The 22,413-nt window shown below is 50.1% G+C and overlaps 1 protein-coding gene and 1 long non-coding RNA gene across 5 annotated transcripts in view; one reads left to right on the forward strand and one right to left on the reverse strand.

Moving 5' to 3' along the window:
- Positions 1-22,413, forward strand: part of FAM3D (FAM3 metabolism regulating signaling molecule D) — a 27,504-nt gene continuing 5,091 nt past the window's right edge. The window contains exons 1-8 of one of the 4 annotated variants that reach the window (XM_078076685.1): positions 1-307; positions 1,575-1,901; positions 1,982-2,032; positions 3,659-3,766; positions 6,084-6,107; positions 9,602-9,719; positions 15,885-15,943; positions 18,955-19,005. In XM_078076685.1, coding sequence (XP_077932811.1) covers positions 2,020-2,032; positions 3,659-3,766; positions 6,084-6,107; positions 9,602-9,719; positions 15,885-15,943; positions 18,955-19,005 — 373 coding nt within the window. In that variant the 5' untranslated portion in view covers positions 1-307; positions 1,575-1,901; positions 1,982-2,019. The remainder of the gene's footprint in view (positions 308-1,574; positions 1,902-1,981; positions 2,033-3,658; positions 3,767-6,083; positions 6,108-9,601; positions 9,720-15,884; positions 15,944-18,954; positions 19,006-22,413) is intronic. The other 3 variants (XM_078076684.1, XM_036071766.2, XM_078076688.1) reach the window with 3 other exon arrangements.
- The window catches only part of LOC118522634 (uncharacterized), a 13,125-nt gene continuing 11,398 nt past the window's right edge, over positions 20,687-22,413 (reverse strand). Inside the window, exon 6 of the long non-coding RNA XR_013449359.1 lies at positions 20,687-20,807. This is a non-coding gene — a long non-coding RNA (uncharacterized LOC118522634). The remainder of the gene's footprint in view (positions 20,808-22,413) is intronic.

Here is a 22,413-nt window from a genome sequence, read left to right on the forward strand (position 1 = left end):
CCCACCCTGCGTACCAGTCCCAAGCGCCTTTCTCCCTCCCTCCCCACCCCCAGCAGACCGGGTCCTGGAAGCCAGGACGCTGGAGCTGAAGCCTCCAGAGCACCTACGGGCTGGCAGGGTGAGCCGGGTGGGGACTCAGGAGACTGGAGAGCCCTGCAGGTGCTGAGGGGACAGTCGGGGACTCAGCCAGGAGGGACACTGAGCTGGAAGAGCCCTCACCACCCCTGCCCCTCTCCCCCCCCCCGCCCTGAAGCCAGAGTCCCTGCTTGACATGGGCAGGACAGCGCGAAGCTAGCCCCTTACCCAGGTATGTATCCCAGCCTCTATCTCTGTCCTCTCTCTCTCGTCTCTCTCTGAATGGCACTGTCTTTTTCTCCCTCTGAATCTGGGTGAGTGCATGTCCTGAGTATTTGCTCCTTACCTCTGCCCCTTTATCTGTTTTCCTCCTCTGTCCCTGCCTTGTTCTTTCTCTGTGTGTCCCTCTGTATCTCTGCCATCCCCGCTTCCCCTTGTCCTTTGTCTCTCCAAGTTCTGTCTCTGGCATGCTCTCTGTCACTATCAACGTCTGTCTGGTCATCTGTGCACCCTCATCCACCTGACCCTGTTCCCATCCTTCCACCCTGTCTGGCCCCCAGCTCCACGGGACATCCTTCCAACGGCATCCATGGGCCTGGGCTCCCAGACTCTAGGTCAGATCCCATGAACATTCAAAAGCATACTCTTGTATCTGAACAAAAGTGGGGGGGTGATAATTTGAATTTCAGGAAGTTGAAGTTCTATAAAATCTCTGTGGGTGGGGTCAGGCACCAGCTCACCTTTCTTTCCTGGAAGGACCTAGACAGCAGGCCAGAGTGGGTGGGAACATTTTCATACTTATCAAAAGGAAATGTAGATTTGCTCTTGCTTTTGTTTAACTATCAAGGAATGACTCAGCCCAACTGTTTCAATGGCAGGCATTAAGCCTCCGGTCTCTTATCTGGGTCCTTGGTGGTTGGGCTTTGGAGGCCATGTCTGTTGAGATGGATTCTCAGGATAAAGAAGATTCTCGAGTGGGGAGTGGAAGAGTAGTGGGAGCAAGTCCTTGCAGTCAGAGCTGCTCCAGCTGGCTAGAGACTTGAAACAGTTACCACCAGCCTTACCCTCCCCTCCCCTAGGTTTCTAGAGACCTACTGGGGGTCTTCACAGCTGCTGAATCACTGGTAACTGCCCAGCACCTCGGGGGTGGCACAGGTGAAAGGTGGGACCTAGGGCTCGAGAAGGGATGAAACTCCAGTTTCAACTCTCCTCTGGGACAAAAGGCCCTGGCAGTGGGACCCTGTGGGGATTGGGAAGTGGAGACCTGCATCCAAATCCTGGCTGTGACCCTTACAAGCTGAATAACGCTGGGCTTAACCATGGTGAGTCCTGGCTTACCTACCCCTAAAGTGGGGGAGTGTGAGGATTAAAGGAGGTATTTGCATATATAGCACCCCACGCAAACTCACCTGTAATGTGAGCGTTCTCATTACTCTTCATGTTGGCACTTCAGCAGAAATCACTTGAGCTTTTGTTTCCTGATGTTTTACTGGAGCTAGCTAGCTCAATGTCTCTCAGCTGGCTGGAGGGACCGAGGGATGGACGGATGGAAGAGTGGAAGGGTAGAAGGATGGACGGATGGAAGGGTGGAAGGATGGAAGGATGGATGGATGGATGGATGGATGAATGAATAAATCAATCCTCCAAGAGACAGTGGCTGGCAGACTACACCTTCCTCTACCTGCCAATCTCTGCACCCAAGAAAGACATGTTGAATTGAATATAAGATTCTAGGGACAAAAGTGAAGGAGAGGTGGAGGCAGAGAGTGAACAGTTGGCAGATGGTGAGGAACCAAACTGAAAGGTCTGTGATCTCCTCACTCAAGGTACCTGTCCCTAATCGTGCATCTTATTCATTTTCAGACCCCAGGTGCCAGTTTCCAATTTGATTTCCTTCTCTCCACAGGCTAACGCTGACCCCAAGCCACTCCTCACCTGGACAAGATGAGAGTGTCAGGTAGGGGCCATGTTCCGAGGATTCAAAGTCTCAACGTTGAGGTCTGATATGGGTTTAGGAATCATTTTTTCTATCAGGAATGCAGTCAGTCCCTAGACTCAGAGGTTGTTTGACTGTCTATGCTCTCAAATGTTCAGACCAGACTAACTCCAGGAGGAAACCCATCCAGGGGGAGCCTGGAAGAGGGGAAAAGGCAACTTGCTGCCCCTAGGTTGAAGGGCTGGAGAAGCTTTGGCATCATGGCCCCACCTGGCCTGGATCACAGGGACTGACCCAGTTCAGAGCACAAGTTTTAGAGTCAGCACACGTTCCTGGATTCAAACGCCACCTCTGTCACTTACCAGCTAAGTGACCGCCTCCCTGAGCCTATTTCCTTATCTGCAAACTGGGAATGATCAGTAGTATCTGACGGAGATTTACCATGAGGATGAACTGAGATAATGTATGTGAAAGTTGTTCACCCGCTGCCTCAAACAAAATGGCTGTATAATGTGAACTGATACCCAGGGAGAATTCTGGGTGCCTCCCACCACACTGTCCCCCAGAAGATGAGGGACCTCCCAAAGACCTGAGCCCTGCCCCACAGGATTCAGGGGGCCTTCTCCCCCACCCCAAGTAGCCAGAGGCCAGCATAAGACCCCAGAGCTGAATTCAGGGCCACGCAGAGGTCAGGGGCGGAGCTAGAGAACGTGGCTTGATGGCAGTGGGGCCACCGAAGTCCCTGGGCTGGGGGGCGTAGTGGAGCCCGCTTCTGGCCCTCATGGGAGAGTGAGGAAAGGGAGTGAGACCAGGAGCTCTGGGAGCTCTGGAGACCAGGAGTCTGTCCTATGTGGGGTCGCTCCCCACTGATGCAGAAGCAGTCAGGCTGTGAGGCCGGGAAGCCACCTCAGCAAGGCCAGTGTGTGTTCCTATAGATAGCATTGTGTGGTTATTTGTGGCTGCTTTCAGGGGGAGCAATGGAAAATGTGAGAGACCAGCCCCTGCCCTAAGCCACTCTGGAGGCTGCCTACTAGTGACAACTATCACCTCCCTCCCAACAAGCTGTGGGTTCAGAAGCGAGGCTATTGAACCATGTCCACTCTGTGATTGAGGCACTCCTGCCCAGAGAGGCTGAGCTTCTGCCCGAGGTCACACAGTGGCACTGGCTGCCTGGAGCGCTGGACGCAGCCTTCCCAACTTCTGTGGCGGGGCTCACCCCTCGGGTGTCTGCAGCAGAACCTGCCTCCTGTTTTGCTGCCACACACTCAGGCCTCACCACAGGGTACTGGATAAAAGTGCAGATTCCCAGGCCTCACCCCTAAGGAGTCTGTCTCTGGATGGCTAAGTGGAGCCCAGAAAGGAGCATTTCTAACCTTTTCTCCCAGTGGACCCACTTTGGGAAATGTGGCCACGTAATCTTGCAGCATGATCTCACCATTTGGTCATTGCATGGATTCACACATGGTCTCACCCGGTGGTCTCCTGACCTGGTCCAAGGTGTGGGCCTTGGTCTGGGGCTACAACACGGGGTCTCCTGGTGGGGTCTCATGACATGGTCTCACTGTGGGGATTTGGTAAGGACTCACAAGTAAACTTGCTATGTGGCCTTGTGATGTGGCTTCATGGCAGGATCTCCTTGTGCTACAGGTGTGCTTCGCCTCCTGGCCCTTATCTTTGCCCTGGTCGCCACATGGATCTTTATTAGCAGCTACAGCAGCTTCAACATGAAAACTCTCCGTCTGCCCCGCTGGCCAGGTGAGTGGGGATCACTGCTGGGTGCAGGGACTGTGGACCGGGACGGGGCCAAGGATATACCTCCCTCCATCTGTGGGTGACCCAGGAGACAGCCAGACATGGCAGGGTGTGCACAGCCTTTGGGACTCCAGCCTTTGTGGGGGGGGAGGCTGCCAGGGAGGCTGGAGCCCATGGGGAGCAGAGAAGTGTTCCAAGGCCCTGGCTATAACATGGGCCCGCACCAAGGGCCATTTTGGAAATGTGATTCCAAGAAAAAAGGACAGAGGGAAGAAGAAAAGAAGGAAGGAAGGGGGGAGGAAAAGAAGGGAGTCAAGAGAGACAAAACTGAGCACTGAGTGGCATCCAACTGCAGCTGCCATCACCTCTTCCTGAAACACTCTTCACACAGATGTCCCTGTAGGCAGCTCTTCTCCAACTTCAGGTCTCTGCTCAAATGTGACCTCCTCAGAGAAGCCTTACCCAACAACCCCAGCTGCAGCCATGCCCCCTCCCTCTACTTTAGCCCCTATGTTAGCCTATTTCCTTCAGAGCTTCACCATCAGCCATCATTAGGGTGTTTATTTGTCTATTTGGTTGTTGTTGATCACCATTCCCTAGAATGTAAGCTTCTTGAAGGCAAGGATTTTATCTTGTGTACCTCCATTTCTCTAGCCTCAGTGCAGGGCAGATGCTCAGTAAACATTTGATGAATGAAAGAAAAATGAATGGATGGATGGATGGATGAATGATGGATGGGTGGATTGATGGATGGTGGATGGAAGGGTGGGTGAATGGATGGATGGATAGGTGGGTGGATAGATGATGGGTGGATGGATGGATGATGGATGGATGGGTGGATGGATGGTGAATGGATGGGTGGGTGGGTAGATAATGGATGAATGATGGATGCATGGATAGATGGATGGGTAGATGGATGGTTGGGTGATGGATGGATGAGTAGATGATGGATGGGTGAATGAATGATGTATGAATGGATGATGGATGAGTAATGGATACCAGTTACTTAATGCATAATCTCATATAATCTGCACAAATGGCCCCATGAAGTGATCCATGGTGTGGTTGTGGAGTGGGTTCATACATGACCTCATGGTGTGGTTTTATGTGTAGTCTAAGAAAAGAGAAGCTCAGGGAGCTTCAGGGAGATGAAGAAAGTTGCCCAAATTTCCCTTATAGATGTCAGCAGGAATGGAAACCCAAGTCTCTCAGGTCCAAATCCTTTCAAAGGAAGGAAAGAAAGGGAAGGGATTTATGTCTCTGCATTTGTCCTCCTTGGATTTAGAGAACGACCTCCACTGACATAGTCAAACTTAATAGCCTCTAGTGGCCCAGGCTAGCTCACAGCTTCACAGCAGTGAGAAGCCAGTCACCCCATAGATGAGTCTCCGAGATCCCGCACCTCATCCACTTCTTGTCAAGCACGGCTCACATCAGGATGAATTATATAGACCCATGGTGGCCACCCTGCCCCCAGCCCCAGGGCACTGCTCTTACAGAGATGGACTTGGCTGTGCTGACAGCCTGGGAAGAGATGGGCCCAGGTCAGGGTAGGAGGCTCAGAGCAGAAGTGGAGTTCAGGGGCATCCTCTAGAGGAGAGAGCCCCAGCCTGAAGTGAGAGAGAGGACAGTGTTTGAAAGTACACCCCAGAACTCAGCTACCTGAAGTCTGATGAATCAGTAGCTCCAACCAACAGTCATGGAGCAACTATTCTGTATTAGGTCCCACGGACCCCAAAATGAGAAACATGTGGCTCACGTTCATGGTCTGAGTCAGGCACACAAACAGACTTGATTACAGGATATACAAAAACAAAAGTGATGATCCAGAGTCTTGAGAAATGCTTACAGTGACAGGACAGATAACCAATGGGAAAAGTGGCCATGGAAAACCATGAATGTTCAGCCACGGAAAGGGGTAATACTCATTTTCTTCAGAGGTTCCTAGCCTGGCTGCACAGACCCCCCACCTTATTATTTAATGCATTAATATAGAAGCACATATATTACTGTAGCACAAATTTATGTTTTAATATTTTATTATTATATTGATATATAGTTGGTTTCCATTCTATTTTATTTTATGCATTTAATAACATGCTCTGTTAGAGTAGGTAGTGCCGTGTGCGCGCACGCGGGCGCGAAGGGGGGTGGCAGCAGTAAGTGAGGGAGGACTCCCTGACAGGGTGGGACTTTTAGAGCTCAATTCAACATCCTCCACGGGAGGAGAACGCTTGGCCCAGCCAATGCCACTTCCCAGCCTCCAGCAGGGGGCGCCCAAAGCACTTTCTCGCTAACCAGATTGTGTCCTCTTGTCCAGCAGGTTTGGACTCCCAGGCAATCCGTGAGTATCACCCCAACCCTGCCTTTGCCTTAGGGTGAGATTTCCCAGGGCTGCTCCTCCTGGCCCTGCAGGCCCCAGAGAAATCCTGGTGTCCAGAATCTGCCCAGCTCTCTCCTCCCATGGCCCCATGGTACCTTCTGAAGCCCCCAAGCCCTGTAGCAGTAGAGGCCTCCTCTCAGCCCTTCAGACTGATGGAGATGGTTCAACTCTCCCTTCCCCAGCACCCCCCACCCTGCCCTGCAGGCTAGATTGCCTCCCTAGTCACAGCACATGGCCCTGCACAGCCACCTCCCCACTCTGACCCCCACTGAGCCCGAGCCCTGAAGATGGGCTCTGTGCTTATTATCATCATGCAGACCCCAGGCTTGGTTCACAGTTCCTGTTCCAGAGTACCAAGGGCCATGTGAGGCATCCAGGCACTCCCAGAGGCATACAGAAGGGGGTGCTGATTGTCTGTTGCGGTAGAAGTACCCAATGTGCCGGGAGAGATGGGCAAAGTGTTCTGGGCTCCGGGAGGGCTACCCCCTTCCAGTGGAATGAGGTTAGAGAAGGCATCAGGGAGGGACTGGCAAAGGCCTAGAGGCAGGAATGTGTGGGGCTGCAGGGGAGATGGTGGCTGGAGAGTCAGGCACTGGGAAGTGGGAATGCTGATGCCTCCAGTGCTGGATACTGCAGCCGTCCGAGCAGGGCTTCAGCAAAGACCCCAGCTCTCAAAGCGTGGAGAAGGTGGAAAGGAGGGACAGTTATGATGATGATAATAGTACAATGATGGAGGGCCTACTATGTGCCAGACACCATATTCAGAGCTTTACAGGCATCTCATGCAATCCTCACCACCATCTTGGGTAGGTGCTCGGACTATCCCCATTTTATAGATGGGCAAACTGAAGCTCAGAGAAGTAGAAATCTCTTGGCCAAGGCAACACAGTGGTACATAGTGGAGCAGGAGTTCACCTCCAGGCTAGCCCAGAGCCCACCCTCTCCACACCTCCTTTCAAGAGGCAACATCTCCGAGTCCCCCTTCTCCCACCCCAACATAGTAGTGACTGAAGAAGGTCATAGTTCCAGGAACAGAATTTTGCCTGAGAAGGGCATGGGAGCCCCCGTGCACTGTGGGATTACAGAGAGCAAAGACCATAATGGATGAACGCAAACCATCCGCTCCACACCTGCGACTCCATTGACCTGAAGCCTCCTGAGTCATATTCTGAAGTAGACACAGAGTGTCACAGCATCTCGGTGCAAACACTCAGGCATCATCTGCTAGGGGCATGGCAAACCCAGGCACACGTGCTTCCTCCCACCCTGCCCGCTCTCCTGGTCGACACTGCCAGTCCCAGCCCTTGCCCTCCAGGCCCACAGGTAGCCTCTACAGCTCTATCATTAAGCCTCTAATAGCAGATCCACTGACAGTTCAGAGAAAAGCTATTTGACAGCTCTTATCTAAACCAACTCCCTCGTTTTACAGCTGGCAAAGGTAAAGGGAGAGATTCCTGGTGAGTCACGCCTCAGATAACTGAAGAGCAGCCCACATTTCCTGACTGCTCCCCATCCAATGCTCAGCTTCACATCCTCAGCAACAGCACTAGGGGTTCCCAGAGGGCTTGGGTCTCAGGGTTTGAGGCAGCTGGTGGGGGCAGCCCCCCAGCTCGAACCCAGAGAGCAAATCCCCTGCCTCCCAGTGGCTGAGCCCCCTGGACATCAACCCCGTCATCCAGTAGCTGGACCGTGAAGGCTGGATGGTCAGAAAATCCATTCTGGAAAAGCCTGCTTAAGCCAGCCTGTTGACATCAGGTTTATCAGACTTAGCTGCAGTTGATTAGGCTCTGGGCAAACTCTAGGATGGTGTCCAGGGCCTGGAACAATCCCTCTAGCATAGGTGAGAACGTCTGGTCTCAAGAGTAAACTGGCCTCTCCATGAGAGGACAGGGGACCAGAGGTTAGGGCCCAAGGCTCATAGGAGAAGAGGACCTCTCCGTACCCTCATCCTCAGCCTTCATCCTCACCTTCGGGCAGGTGCTGGGCCTCCTGAGAAGGGTCCTCTCCAGAAGGTGGGGAAGGGGAGTCAGGTCCCCACGTCTCCAGCCCTCTCTGTCCTGAGCCACAGGCCTAGACACCCACTCTCCCCTTAACAGCCCCTTGTGGGTGTCTCAGCTCTTGGCCGTCACTCTGGTGACAGTGTCCTGGTTTGAGCTCTGGTTATACCTGAAACTCGGGGGGACGGGGGGGCACAGGGCAGAGAGCCTAGGATAGGCTTTCCACTCAGGCCTCCCGGGCTACCCACTTGGTGAGGGTACCCTGGCCGGAGCGGCATTCACTCCCAGGAAGGAGCACCTTTACCAAGTCTTGCACCAGTGGATTGTGTCCCCCGGGAGGGGCACTTTTCCCTGGTGCACATAAAGGCTCCCTAGAGGCTGGCAAGGTCCTCATCACCCTGACCACATCGTTTCTCCCAGCCTGGAGCCCTGCCCTGCCCAATGCTCTATGCGTTCATTCCGTGAATATTTATTGAGTGCCTACTATGTGCCAGGCACAGGAGTTCCCGGCACGATTTAACAAGGTAATAAATGTAAAGTGCTTGCCACAGTGCTCAGCGCACAGCAAGCCCTCGGCGTGCGCCAGCTTCTGTCAGGAAGCCTGTGGGTTTGCTCCAAGCGCGGGCTGCCATAGCCCAGCCAGATGCTGGCCCGGGGCTGGAGGAGAGACGCCGCCCGATCATGGCTTTCCCTTTGCAGGTGAACTTTCTCTAATTCCATGTTTACCCAGTCCTCCCTAATGGTACTTTCCAAACTGTCAGGTGGTGGTAAAACACACACACACAACACGCATTAATATAAATTAGAACCTGCCAGGCTGTAAGCGCAGGTGACGGATATCCCAGCTCACAAAGAGTCCACGGAGGGCCGAGCATCGGCAGCTGTGTTTGGGGGTCTTTCATACATCCCCCGCCTTTCTCGGGCCTCCGGGTCCGCCCCGTGAGGGCCACGTGGAGAGGACGCGGGACTTAATTAGAACCAGGCTCTGCGCCGGAGCTAGAGCTGTAGTGGAAACCCTGAAAAACTCGAGGGCGGCCAGACACACAGCCGGTGTCCTGCGTCTTCGACAGGGATGGCTGGAGGCCCCATGCGCACGCAGAAAGGGGCAAATCCCCCGCCACCGCCCCCCGCCCCCCCCCCCCCCCCCGACTCAGGCGGTCTGCAAAGGCGCCTTGGGGAGGAGGCCTCTGCGCTAGGTCCGGAGCCTGCCCCCCGCCCCGGCCCCTCGCCTGCTGAGCCTGCCCCCCCCCCCCGGCCCCTCGCCTGCTGAGCCTGCCCCCCCCTCCAGGCCCTCGCCTGCTGAGCCTGCCACCCCACCGGCCCCTCGCCTGCTCAACCTCCCCCCCCCCCACCGGCCCCTCGCCTGCTGAGCCTGCTCCTCGGCTGGCCGCTCCCCTGACTCCTCCCGAGCCCCTTCCCCAGCTGCCTCCACCAAGGGTTGGTCTGTTCCCTCCACAGCGGTCGTGAGGACCAAGTGTGGTCTCAGCAAGCCCTGCCCGGACAACTTCTTTGCCTTTAAAATCAGCAGCGGAGCCGCTAACGTCGTGGGCCCCAAGATGTGCTTCGAAAACCTTGTGTAAGTTTCTTGCGTTTCCTTTCTTTTCATTGGTTCATTCGGAAATTTGGAGGCTGCAAGTGCAGGCCCTGTGAGCGGCCCACACCTTCCACTCGCGTCCTTTTCCTCTGGGTGGAGGAGGCACAAATAACAATAACCCGGACAGCTTCCCCATCCGCCAGCACCTCGCTGAATGCTTCCCGGCTTCCTCTCATTCAATCCCCCAACCCTACCAGAGGTGGGGCTACAATTATCCCCTTTGCAAAGATGAGGAAATGGAGGCTCAGACAACATTACCCAGCTGAATGGTGGCAGAGTCAGGATTTTGAACTCCGGTCTGCCTGACAGCCAAGCTCCTGGGCTTCCTATAAAGGGCAATGCCTCTGGGGAGAGTTCAAAATCAAGATCCAGGCATCAAATTCAGATGCAGCACATGCCAGGGCTTCCATCCAGGTACAAGACAAAGACTATGTACCCATTATCCAAACCAGATGGTAAAGGCCCTGGGGCAGTAAATTTATCCTACAAAAGGAGCCAGAGACTGATGTTTTTTTTATTTCTTTATTTAAATTCAGTTTAATTAACATACACTGTATTATTAGTTTCAGAGATAGAATTTAGTGATTCATCAATAGCACACAACACCCAGTGCTCATCACATCACGTGCCCTCAATGCCCATCACCCAGTTACCCCATCCCCCCCCACCTCCCCTTCAGCAACCCTCAGTTTGTTTCCTAGGATTAAGACTCTCTTATGGTTTGCCTCCCTCTCCATTTTCATCTTATTTTATTTTTCCTTCCCTTCCCCTGTGTTATCTGTTTTGTTTCTTAAATTCCACATGTGAGTAAAATCATATGGTATTTGTATTTGACTTATTTCGCTTAGCATAATACACTCTAGTTCCATCCACCTCCTTGCAAATGGCAAGATTTCATTCTTTTTTATGGCTGAGTAATACTCCTTTGTAGATATATACCACATCTTCTTCATTCATTGTCAGCGGGTATCTGGGCTCTTTCCATAGTTTGGCTTTTGTGGACATTGCTGCTATAAACATTGGGGTGCAGGTGCCCCTTCAGACCACTATGTTTGTATCCTTTGGATAAATACCTAGTAATGCAATTGCTGGGTCGTAGGGTAGCTCTATTTTTAACTTCTTGAGGAACTTCCATACTGTTTTCCAGAGTGACTGCACCAGCTTGCATTCCCACCATCAGTGTGGGAGAGTTCCCCTTTCTCCGCATCCCCCCCAACACCTGTTGTTTCTGGAGTTGTTAATTTTAGCCATTCTGACTGGTGTGAGGTGATATCTCATTGTGGTATTGATTTGCATTTCCCTGATGCTGGGTGATGTTGAGCATTTTTTCATGTATCTGTTGGCTATTTGTATGTTGTCTTTGGAGAAATGGCTGTTCATGTCTTCTGCCCATTTCTTGATTGGATCATTTGTTCTTTGGGTGTTGAGTTTGATAAGTTCTTTATAGATTTTGGATACTAGCCCTTTATCTGATGTCATTTGCAAATACCTTCTTCCATCCTGTAGGTTGTCTTTTGGTTTGTCATCTGTCTCCTTTGCTGTGCAAAAGCTTTTTATCTTGATGAAGTCCCAATAGTTCATTTTTGCCCTTGCTTCCCTTGCCTCTGGAGATGAGTCTAGCAAAAAGTTGCTGCAGCTGAGGTCACAGAGGTTGCTGCCTGTGTTCTCCTCTAGGATTTTGATGGATTCCTGTCTGACATTTAGGTCTTTAATCCATTTTTAGTTTATTTTTGTGTGTGGTGTAAGGAAATGGTGCAGTTTCATTCTTTTGCATGTGGCTGTCCAGTTTTCCCGACACTATTTGTTAAAGAGACTGTCTTTTTTCCATTGGATATGCTTTCCTGCTCTGTTGAAGACGAGTTGACCATAGAGTTGAGGGTCCATTTCTGGGTTCTCAGTTGTGTTCCATTGATCTTTGTGTGTGTCTTTGTGCCAGTACCATACTGTCTTGATGATGACAGCTTTGTAATAGAGCTTGAAGTCCGGAATTGTGATGCCACAAGCTTTGGTTTTCTTTTTCAACATTCCTCTGGCAATTTAGGGTCTTTTCTGGTTCCATACAAATTTTAGGATTATTTGTTCCACTCTGTGAAAAAAGTTGATGGTATTTTGATAGAGATTGCACTGAATGTATAGATTGCTGTAGGTAGCACAGACATTTTAAACAATATTCTTCTAGTCCATGAGCATGGAAAGTTTTTCCATTTCTTTCTGTCTTAATTTCTTTCATGAGTGTTCTATTGTTTCCAGAGTACAGATCCTTTGCCTCTTTGATTAGGTTTATTCCTAGGTAGCTTATGGTTTTGGTGCAGTTGTAAATGGGATCAATTCCTTAATTTCTTCTGTCTCATTTTTAGTGTATAGAAATGCAACTGATTTCTGTGCATTGATTTTATATCCTGCCACTTTGCTGAATTCCTGTATGAGTTCTAGCAATTTTGGGGTGGAGTCTTTTGGGTTTTCCACATAGAGTATCGTGTCATCTGCAAAGAATGAGAGTTTGACTACTTCTTTGCCAATTCGGATGCCTTTTCTTTCTTTTTGTTGTCTGATTGCCAAAGCTAGGACTTCTAGTACTCTGTTGAACAACAGTGGTGATAGTGGACATCCCTGTCCTGTTCCTGACTTTAGGGTAAAAGCTCTCAGTTTTTCCCCATTGAGTGTTATTCGCTGTGGCCTTTTCATACATGGCTTTTATGATACTGAGGTATGTTCCCTCTGTCCCTACACTGTGAAGAGTTTTAATCAAGAAAGGATGCTGTACTTTGTCAAATGCTTTTTCTGCATCTATTGAGGATCATATGGATCTTGTTCTTTTATTCATGTGGTGTATCACATTGATTGATTTATGGGTGTTGAATCACCCTTGCAGCCCAGGGATAAATCCCACTTGGGGTAAATAATCCTTTTAATGTATTATTGTTGGGTCCTGTTGGCAAGTGTCATGGTGAGAATTTTTGCATCCATGTTTATCAGGGATATTGGTCTGTAATTCTTTTTGGTAGGGTCTTTGGTTTGGGGATCAAGGTAATGCTGGCCTCATAGAATGAGTTTGGAAGTTTTCCTTCCATTTCTATTTTTTGAAACAGCTTCAGAAGAATGGGTATTAATTCTTCTTTAAATGTTTGGTAGAATTCCCGTGGGAAGCCATCCGGCCCTGGACTCTTGTTTGTTGGGAGATTTTTGATTACTGCTTCAATTTCCTTGCTGGTTATGGATCTGTTCAGGTTTTCTAGTTCTTCTAGTAGTTTATAAGTGTCCAGGAATGCATCCATTTCTTCCAGATTGCCTAATTTGTTGGCATATAGTTGCTCATAGTATGTTCTTACCATTTTTTGTATTTGGTGTTGGTTGTGATCTCTCCTCCTTCATTCGTGATTTTATTTGCTTGGGTCCTTTCTCTTTTCTTTTTGATAAGTCTGGCTAGGGGTTTATGGATCTTATTAATTCTTTCAAAGAACCAGCTCCTAATTTTGTTGATCTGTTCCACTATTCTTTTGGTTTCTATTTCATTGATTTCTGCTCTAATCTTTTTTTAAATTTTATTTTATTATGTTAGTCACCATACATTACATCATTAGTTTTTGATGTAGTGTTCCATGATTCATTGTTTGCCTATAACACCCAGTGCTCCATTCAATACATGCCCTCCTTAATCTGCTGTAATCTTTATTAATTCTCTTCTGCTGGGTTTAGCGTTTATTTGCTGTTCTTTCTCCAGCTCTTTTAGGTGTAAGCTTAGGTTGTGTACTTGAGACTTCTCTTGTTTCTTGAGACAAGCCTGTATTACTATGTACTTCCCTCTTAGGACCGCCTTTGCTGCATCCCAAAAGTTTACAACCGTTGTGTTTTCATTTTCATTTCTTTCCATGAATTTTTTAAATTCTTTAATTTCCTGGTTGACCCATTCATTTTTAGTAAGATGCTCTTTTAACCTCCATGTATTTGTGTTCCTTCCAAATTTTCTCTTGTGATTGAGTTCAAGTTTTAAAGCATTGTGGTCTGAAAATATACAGGGAATAATCCCAGTCTTTTGGTACTGGTTGAGACCTAATTTGTAACTCCGTATGTGATCTATTCTGGAGAATGTTCCATGTGCACTTGAGAAGAATGTATATTCTGTTGCTTTAGGATGGAATGCTCTGAATGTATCTGTGAAGTCAATCTGGTCCAGTGTGTCATTCAAAGCCCTTGTGTCCTTGTTGATCTTCTGCTTAGACAATCTGTCCATTGCTGTGAGTGGAGTGTTAAAGTCCTCTACTATTAGTATATTATCAGTGTGTTTCTTTAATTTTGTTATTAATTGGTTTATATAATTGGCTGCTCCCATGTTAGGGGCATAAATATTTACAATTGTTAGATCTTCTTGTTGGATAGACCCTTTAATTATGATATAGTGTCCTTCCTCATCTCTTATTACAGTCTTTGGTTTAAAATCTAATTTGTCTGATATAAGGATTGCCAACCCAGCTTTCTTTTGATGTCCATTAGCATGATAAATTGTTCTCCACCCCCTCACTTTCCAACCTGGAGGTGTCTTTGGATCTAAAATGAGTCTCTTGCAGACAGCATATTGATGGGTCTTGTTTTTTTATCCAATCTGATACCCTGTGTCTTTTGATTGGGGCATTTAGCCCATTTACATTCAGGGTAACTATTGAAAGATATGAATTTAGTGCCATTGTATTGCCTGTAAGGTGACTGTTACTGTATATTGTCTGTGTTCCTTTCTGGTCTATGTTACTTTTGGGCTCTCTCTTTGCTTAAAGGATCCCTTTTAATATTTCCTGTAGGGCTGGTTTAGTGATCACAGATTGTTTTAGTTTCTGTTTGTCCTGAAAGCTCTTTATCTCTCCTTCTATTCTGAATGACAGCCTTGCTGGATAAGGTATTCTTGGCTGCATATTTTTCTCATTTAGCACCCTGAATAAATCATGCCAATCCTTTCTGGCCTGCCAGGTCTCTGTGGACAGGTCTGCTGCCAGCCTTATTGTCTACCCTTGTAGGATAAGGACCTCTTGTCCTGAGCTGCTTTCAGGATTTTCTCTTGAAACAGGTGTTTTAATAGGGATTCTGGGGCGCCTGGGTGGCTCAGTCAGTTAGACGTCTGCCTTCAGCTCAGGTCATGATCCCAGGGTCCTGGGATCAGATCCCACATCGGGCTCCCTGCTCTGCATGGAGTCTGCTTCTCCCTCCGTGCCTCCTCCCACTCGTTCTCTCTCTCTCTCTCTCAAATAAATAAATGAAATCTTAAAAAAAAAAATAGGGATTTTGAACCTAACTCCAACTCACTTGAGCAAAAGAAGGAACTTAGTGATTCCCATATACAAAATGCACCGATAGCAGGCTTCAGGACCAGCTGGATCCAGAGGTTTAAACCATGTCATCAGGGGTCCCTCTCACACCATCTTTAGCTCTGTTCTCTTTTGTTAGATTCAGTTTTCTCAACATGAAAATGGGTTGCTTTCTGTGAAGGAGGGAGGCCACTAGCTGGCTGACATATCAGCTGAAGCTGGCCCCCACGGAAGAGAACTTACCCATCCAAATTATCCCTATAAAAGTCCCAAGACTGAGTTTCATTGGCTGGCCTGGGTCCCATGACCATACCTGGCTCAGTCACCATGAGCAGGGACACAGGATGCTCTACTTGTCCGGGCCTGGAAGACCCGAGGTCAGTCCCAAGAACCACCTAGTCTGAGAGTAGAGAAGGACGGTTTTCCCAAGAAACACCAGAAGACCGGGCTGTGGGTGCTAGGCAGCCAGCAACACAGCCGGACCCCACCCAGCAGTCCCAGCCTCTGCGGGATGGCAGCAACGCTCTGGTTTCTGCCTTCTTCCCAGCAGCTGGGCCTCACTGCTTGGGGGAGGTGGGCCGGTCCCACCTCCAACACCTCAGAGCCCCTGGCAGGGACCTTCCCTCTTTTCCAAGCAGACTGTTCTCGTCCAAACATGCTATGAGCATTCCTCAGAGAATCCAGCCCACCGCTCGTTTCCAGGAGAAAACAGATGGCCCAAATTATTCTGTGTGTTTCCTAATGCTTCTGCATAGCGCCATGTGGGCCCCCTCAGAGTTCCAGAGTCACAAAAGCAGAGTGTTCGCTCCACACTTGGGACCAACTGTTGTATTTTGTTTTTCTTCTTGTTCAGGATCATGAGTCCTGTGAAAAACAACGTGGGCAGAGGCCTGAACGTTGCCCTGGTGAACGGTGAGCTGTTGATCCACCCCCCAGATAGCCCCCACCATGCTCTTAATACTGCAGACGGGGGCTATGGGGAGGTAGTTAACATTCATTCAACCAATACTGGCTCAGCTCCTACCACGTGCCTGGGGCCATCCTCTAGTGCGTGGGAGGGGAAGCTTGTGGGGACAGAGAGTCTAAAAGACCTGGTCCTACTCTCCAGAGTCCTGACCAGGCCTCTGTTGTGTGCAGCTATCCCAGGAGGACATGCTTCTCCTGTGAAGCATGACCCCATTCTCAAGGCCATGCAGCCTAAACCAACACACATGAAACCATGGGGGGACAGCCACCAACAATGTGAGGTGATGAGGTGATTGCACACGTTCATTCATTCATTCAACAAATATTGACAGCAGCTACCCTGTGGTCTCCATGAAGTTGACTGCCAGCCCAATGGGGTGAGCATCTATGAAGGAGAAGGAAGCACATCCCTGAGAACTGGGACACAGAGCTGGGGATGGGGGTCATCAGGGGAGGCTTCCAGAGAGAGGTGTTGGTCAGCTGAGCCCTGAAGGATAGTAGGGGTTGGCCAGAAAAAAAGTAGGGGAGGCTCCTTTGAGGCTGGGGCAACACTGTGCAGGGAGCAGAGAAGGAAGGAGTGGGGAGAGGGATTGGGGGCCACACAGGGTCTTTCTGGATGCACCAGAGAAGGAGGGATGACAGGTGCAGCAGGGAAGGGGGGCAGGCAGGATGGCAGGGTGAGGGGCTAAGCATCCTGCTAAGAAGTATGGGCTTGAAGCTAAGGACAATAGGGAGCCTCAGAAAGGCTGTGAGCAGGGTGTGAGGGCCTAGCCCTGCACTCCAGAAACTTCCTTCCAGCTTGGAGTAGGGAGGCTGGAGGCAGGGAGATGTGGAGGGAGGCCCACAGCCTCACTACCCTGCATCTCCTGCAGGGAACAACGACAGGCCAAGCCTGAAACAGGGACACATTTCAGGAGGGGGTGGGTTTACAGGGACAGAGTCAGGACCAGGTGCTCTGCCCTGGCCAAGACCCTCCTCTCTGCCTTTGGAGAGGCATGGATGAGATGGAGAGCAAAGGCCAATTCCCTGAATCTAAGAGCCACTTCCTGGGACAGAAGTCAGGACAGGTGGACAAAGGGCACAGCAGACACGCAGGAAGGAAAAGGCCAAGTGTGTGTGTGTGTGTGTGTGTGTGTGTGTGTGTGTGGCATGACCATGTGAACACACTTAGGAAGTGACAGGGATTGGATTGGTTGCTCCTAGGGGAGCCATCTCCCTTCTGCCAAGAAATCCTGCTGAGTCGGGGGAAAGGTCAAAGCCTGGAGCAAAAATGGAGCCTTACCCAGAGCAGGAGGTCAGAAGGCAGCCCTGGCCAATTTCCGGGGAGCCCGAGAAAGGTGGGGCCTGGGAGGGGCAGGAGGCTGAGCAGGGCATGCCCCCTCCAAAGTCTTGAGAAGGAGAGTGAGGCCTGATTCACTCCATTGGCAGGTCCTTCCTCCTGGGAGGGCACAGCAGCTGTTCTACCTAATCCCCGCTCACCCCCCATCCCCGAACCCTCCCCATTGGGCAGGAGGTGGCCCTGGCCACAGCCCATCTGGCTGAAACCTGCTGGTTCTCTCCTCCCTGAAATGGGCCACTGCAGAAGAAGACCTCTTTGAATAGTCTCCCAGGAGACAGGCTCAGACTAGGGCCTCCTCCTCTTCCCCTCATAAAGCACAGACAAAAACAAGCATCAGTAACACCAAGAGCTAACGTTTATTGAGCCTTCGCTCTGTGCTAGCTATTTCATTCAACCTCCTCCCCATGCCAGAGTGGAGTTGTGCACAGTATCCCCATGTTCCAGGTAAGAAAGTGGAGGCTCAGAGAGGTTAGGCCACATGCCCAAGGTTACCCAGCCGATAGAATCATCTAGATTTGAACCTGGATCTGATTGACTCCAGGTTGTAATCACTCAGCTGAACTAACTTCCCTAGACTAAAAACCTCTCGAAGCATCTACTGCATGCTAGCTGAGGAGAAGTCCAAGGAATCCTTCTCAGGGCCTCAGGGTCTCGTCTGCATATTAAGCCAGCAAGGATTGCTAAAGATTGGTGGTTTTCGGTCTTTTAGGGGGAAGAGATTCCTTTAAGAAACTGTTCAAACTATACCTCCTCCCCCTAATTCCAGAAAAATATACAAATGAACATGATCACAGTTTCATGTGTGCATAGACCCCCACCCCTTTCCAAGGACCCTACACTGGTGGCTCTGAGAATCCAGGAAGGGCTGCAGTGTAAACCCCCCCCACCCACCCAGCAGGAGAGCCTCCACCATCTAGACCCCTGTCCCTACCCTCTTCAGGGATCCACAAACTGGCTTGGGGGGAAGGGACCCGGGGAGAAAATATAGAGCTGCCATCCCCTCTGCAACACCCCCATCTAGTGGCAGAGAGTGAGAACTGCAACTTCCCCCAAACACCTGGTTCCCTGTAGGACTTGGACCCTTTGCAAAATACACAAACACAATCCACATGACTGGACTCAGAGCTTTGAGTACATTCAGCCCACTGCAAATCCCTTTGCCTTCAAGAGTTGGAGGATTCAGATGTCCTATTTAGGAAGGAATAACGATAATGATTGCAGTTATTCTTATTACTGTTTTCCAGCTAAAATTTGTCTTGTATGTTGACTACCTAGTTTAAATACATCTCCCTTAGTTCCCATAGCCTATTGTTCAGATGCAACAATTGAGGTCAGAATACTAAGCGGTGCGTTAGGAAGTGGCAAGGCAGAACACAGACCCAGATTGGTTGGATACCGTTCAATTCCAGAGATCCTTCACCATTTTGTCCTTGTACCTCTCAGATCAGCCCAGAAGTTACTGGGCCCCTACTCAGTCCTGCATGCTTTCTATAGGAGCTGACTTGACTCCGTTATTATTCCATTTTTAGATCTTAGACTAAAAAGTAGCCATTTTCTGCAAAACAATAGACAGGATGACCTGTTTCAGGAAATCACAGTTTTGCGCTCTCATCCGCAGGAACCACAGGACTAGTGCTGACGCAGAACTGTTTCGACATGTACTCTGGAGGTAGGCACCTCTGTTAGCACTGAGGGCACAGGGTGGGCTGAGCTCCTATGGCAAAAGAGCCATCGGGTGCTGGGATGCTCAGCTCTCGTCTCCAGAGGAGATGACCAGAAGGAAGCATGGTAGGGGTGGAGGACCATCCTGCTGTCTTTGAAGCTCCTTTCTGCTGTCTTATTTAGTTGGGCTCTCCTGGCTGCTGATCCTGAGACCAGGAGTCAGGTGCAACGGTTTATTTGGGAAGAGGTGATCTCAGGAAATGCCAGCAGGAAGCGAGACGGAGAGGGAGACAGCCAGAACAGTGTGTTACCAGGCTGAATGCTGCAGGCAATTGGAACTCGGGAGCCGGTGTCAAGTACATGCCTCAGATCTCAGAGGGGCAAGGGAGCTGGGGCACACCCACCCCTAATTCCTTGGCACTTCCCACATGCCTGGCTTGCCCCAGGGCACAGAGGAGGATCTGGAGGTCAGAGAGGACCTTAAGGCAAAGAAACACTGGTGCTGGCAGTTGGAGGCCAAGCAGGTGCGCACTCAAGTGCTAAGGACAAGGACACACGGCCCAGTTTGCTAGGTAAAAGGTATTTTATTTTAAGGCCACAGGGGTGTCTCTTGGGCCCAAGGACAGGACAAGGCCTCCTAAGGCCTGGAAGGGATCGCTCTGAGGCTCCAAGCTCTCTGCGTCTTTCTGCAGACCTCTTTTCTTCTCTGTCTGCATGCACGGGCACGCTTGCTGCGCTCTGGGCACGTGACCACCCCACTGTCCTCCCCGCCCTTAGCACAGCCTGGGGACCGGCCCTGCCCTACCTGGGCTGGACATTCCCACCAGCAGCAGCTTCAGCCCCAGGCTGCCTGGCCAGGCCGTGCTGGGGGCTGGAGTCTCACCCAACAATCCTGACATCTAAAACACAGTGGAATCCGTCCCAAACTCAGTATGCCACCCACTGCCTAGCTGGCAACCTCCCTCCCTCCCTCTGGCCCGGGAGCCTCACCCAGGAGTGAAGAAGCAGCAGGGCGGCCCTTGCAGGCAGCAGACGTCTTGGTCCTGCAAGGACGGGTTTCCATTGGGACGGATGAACTGAGCTCAGCCCCCTTCTCAGAGTTCAGCTCAGCTCTGTTTCCCTCCCTTGTGCCGTGATCTCAAGGCCAGCTCTGGGCTCGGGCATCACTACATTCCTGTGCCCACCTAAACACATGAGCCCCAGAGGGGACAAAGCCAGGCAGCAAGAAAGGGAGAAGCACTCTTGGCTTTGCAAACAAAGGAGGGGGAGCTGAAAGGTGGGCAGTGGGAATCGGGTGCCCAGCAGTCACAGCTGCGAACGTTGGGAAGGTGATCTGCAGCACTGGGCTTGGAGACAGCAGCTGGTGCCCTGTCCTGGGCCCAGGGCTTCAGAGGGTCCCCTGGATCCCCTGATGGCCATCCTCCAGCGAGTCCCACCTCACAGGTAGGGTCTGCAGGGCCCGAGGCTGTGCCAACCGGCAGCCTGCCTCAGGGCCCATGCAGACCAAGGGCTGGCCAGGGCTTGGCAGTGGCTGGGGTGGTGGGGGGAGGACGGAGCTTGGACGGGCAGGCTGGGGGTGTCCACATGCAGGCACGCGAGGCCCCTCCTGGTGCAGGACAGAGCTGGAGAGAGGTGAGGAGACTGGGGCAGGCTGTGGGCCGAGGGCTAGAGACCGTCATGTGTCCTCTGTCCAGGACCCTGCACGTGTTCGGGGTGGCCCGGGGCCAGGTTTATGGAAAAGGTCCAGTCTCTGGAATCAAAGACTTCAGGCTGAGGCAGGTGTCATCTTGTGAACTTCAGTTTTGTCATCTGTAAAATAGAGGTAAACCACAGTGTCCGCTTCAGGAGACGGATCTAGGGGATTGGATAGGAACTGGCACCAATCAGTGGGAGGGGCCCAGGGTGCATTCAGCCTTCTCCCTTCCCTCCCCTTCCCTCCTCCCTCCCTCCATCCACATGACTCAGAAGCAAGGAGGTCATTGGCAGAATGAAAAGGGTTAAAAAATTTATTTTTATTTTTATTGTTTTAATTTAAATTCAACTAACATATAGTGTATTGTTAGTTTCAGAGGTAGAGTTCAGTGATTCATCAGTCTTCTATGACACCCAGTGCTCATTACATCACCCAGTTACCCCATCCACCAACCCCCCCGCCCCCCAGCAACCCTCAGTTTGTTTCCTGGAGTTAAGCCTCTCTTATGGTATGTCTCCCTCTCTGATTTTGTCTTATTTTTTCTTCCCTTCCCCTATGATTCTCTGCTTTGTTTCTTAAATTCCACATATGAGTGAGATCATATGATAATTGTCTTTCTCTGATTCACTTATTTTGCTTAGCATAATACCCTCTAGTTCCATCCACATCGTTGCAAATGCAAGATTTCATTTTTTTTTTTGATGGCTGAGTAGTATTCCCTTGTATGTATATATACCACATCTTCTTTATTCATCTGTTGGACATCTAGGCTCTTTCCATAGTTTGGCTATTGTGGACATTGCTGCTATAAATATTGGGGTGCACGTGCCCCTTCAGGTCACTACATTTGTATCTTTGTGGTAAATACCTAGTAGTGCAATTGTTGGGTCCTAGGGTAGCTCTATTTTCAACTTTTTGAGGAACCTCCATACTGTTTTCCAGAGTGGCTGCACCAGCTTGCATTCCCACCAACAGTGTAGGTGGGTTCCCCTTTCTCCGCATCCTCGCCAACACCTGTTGTTTCTGGCTTTTAGCCATTCTGACTGGTGTGAGGTGGTATCTCATTGTGGTATTGATTTGTATTTCCCTGATGCCAAGTCATGTGGAGCATTTTTTCATGTATTTGTTGGCCATTTGTATGTTGTCTTTGGAGAAATGGCTGTTCATGTCTTCTGCCCATTTCTTGATTGGATTATTTGTTCTTTGAGTGTCGAGTTTGATTAAGTTCTTTAAAGATTTTTGGATACTAGCCCTTTATCTGATGTCATTTGCAAATATCTTCTCCCATTTTGTAGGTTGTCAAAAAGGGTAAAAAATAATTTAAATTTTGTATTGCTCTATTATGAACATGGATGTAACCATGGCTGATGGGGACCCAGAAACAGAAGCATTTGAGGACAAGTTGCCCCTTCCCACAAGAGATAAAAGAAGGCAATGACCTCTTAAAGTGAGAGGATAATTAATAGAAGGCACACTTCATTTTTTTTTCCAAACATTACCGTCCATCCCAGACAAGAACAGATCTTGATATCTGGAGCTAATGGCTCCAGCTGATTTTCAGAGTTCCCTCTTTTATCTCAAGAGTTCAAGGGCCATTTCCCTAACAGCCTCTGTGGTCACTGACTACAGGCCTCTGTGTTACTGAGCTGGTTGGCAGCTGGCCTTGCTTTCAGGATTTGATTCTTCCCCTAGGCCCAAGGGATCACTGGGGAATACTAAGAA

This window comes from Halichoerus grypus, chromosome 1, assembly GCF_964656455.1.
Source record: "Halichoerus grypus chromosome 1, mHalGry1.hap1.1, whole genome shotgun sequence".
NCBI lineage: Eukaryota > Metazoa > Chordata > Mammalia > Carnivora > Phocidae > Halichoerus > Halichoerus grypus.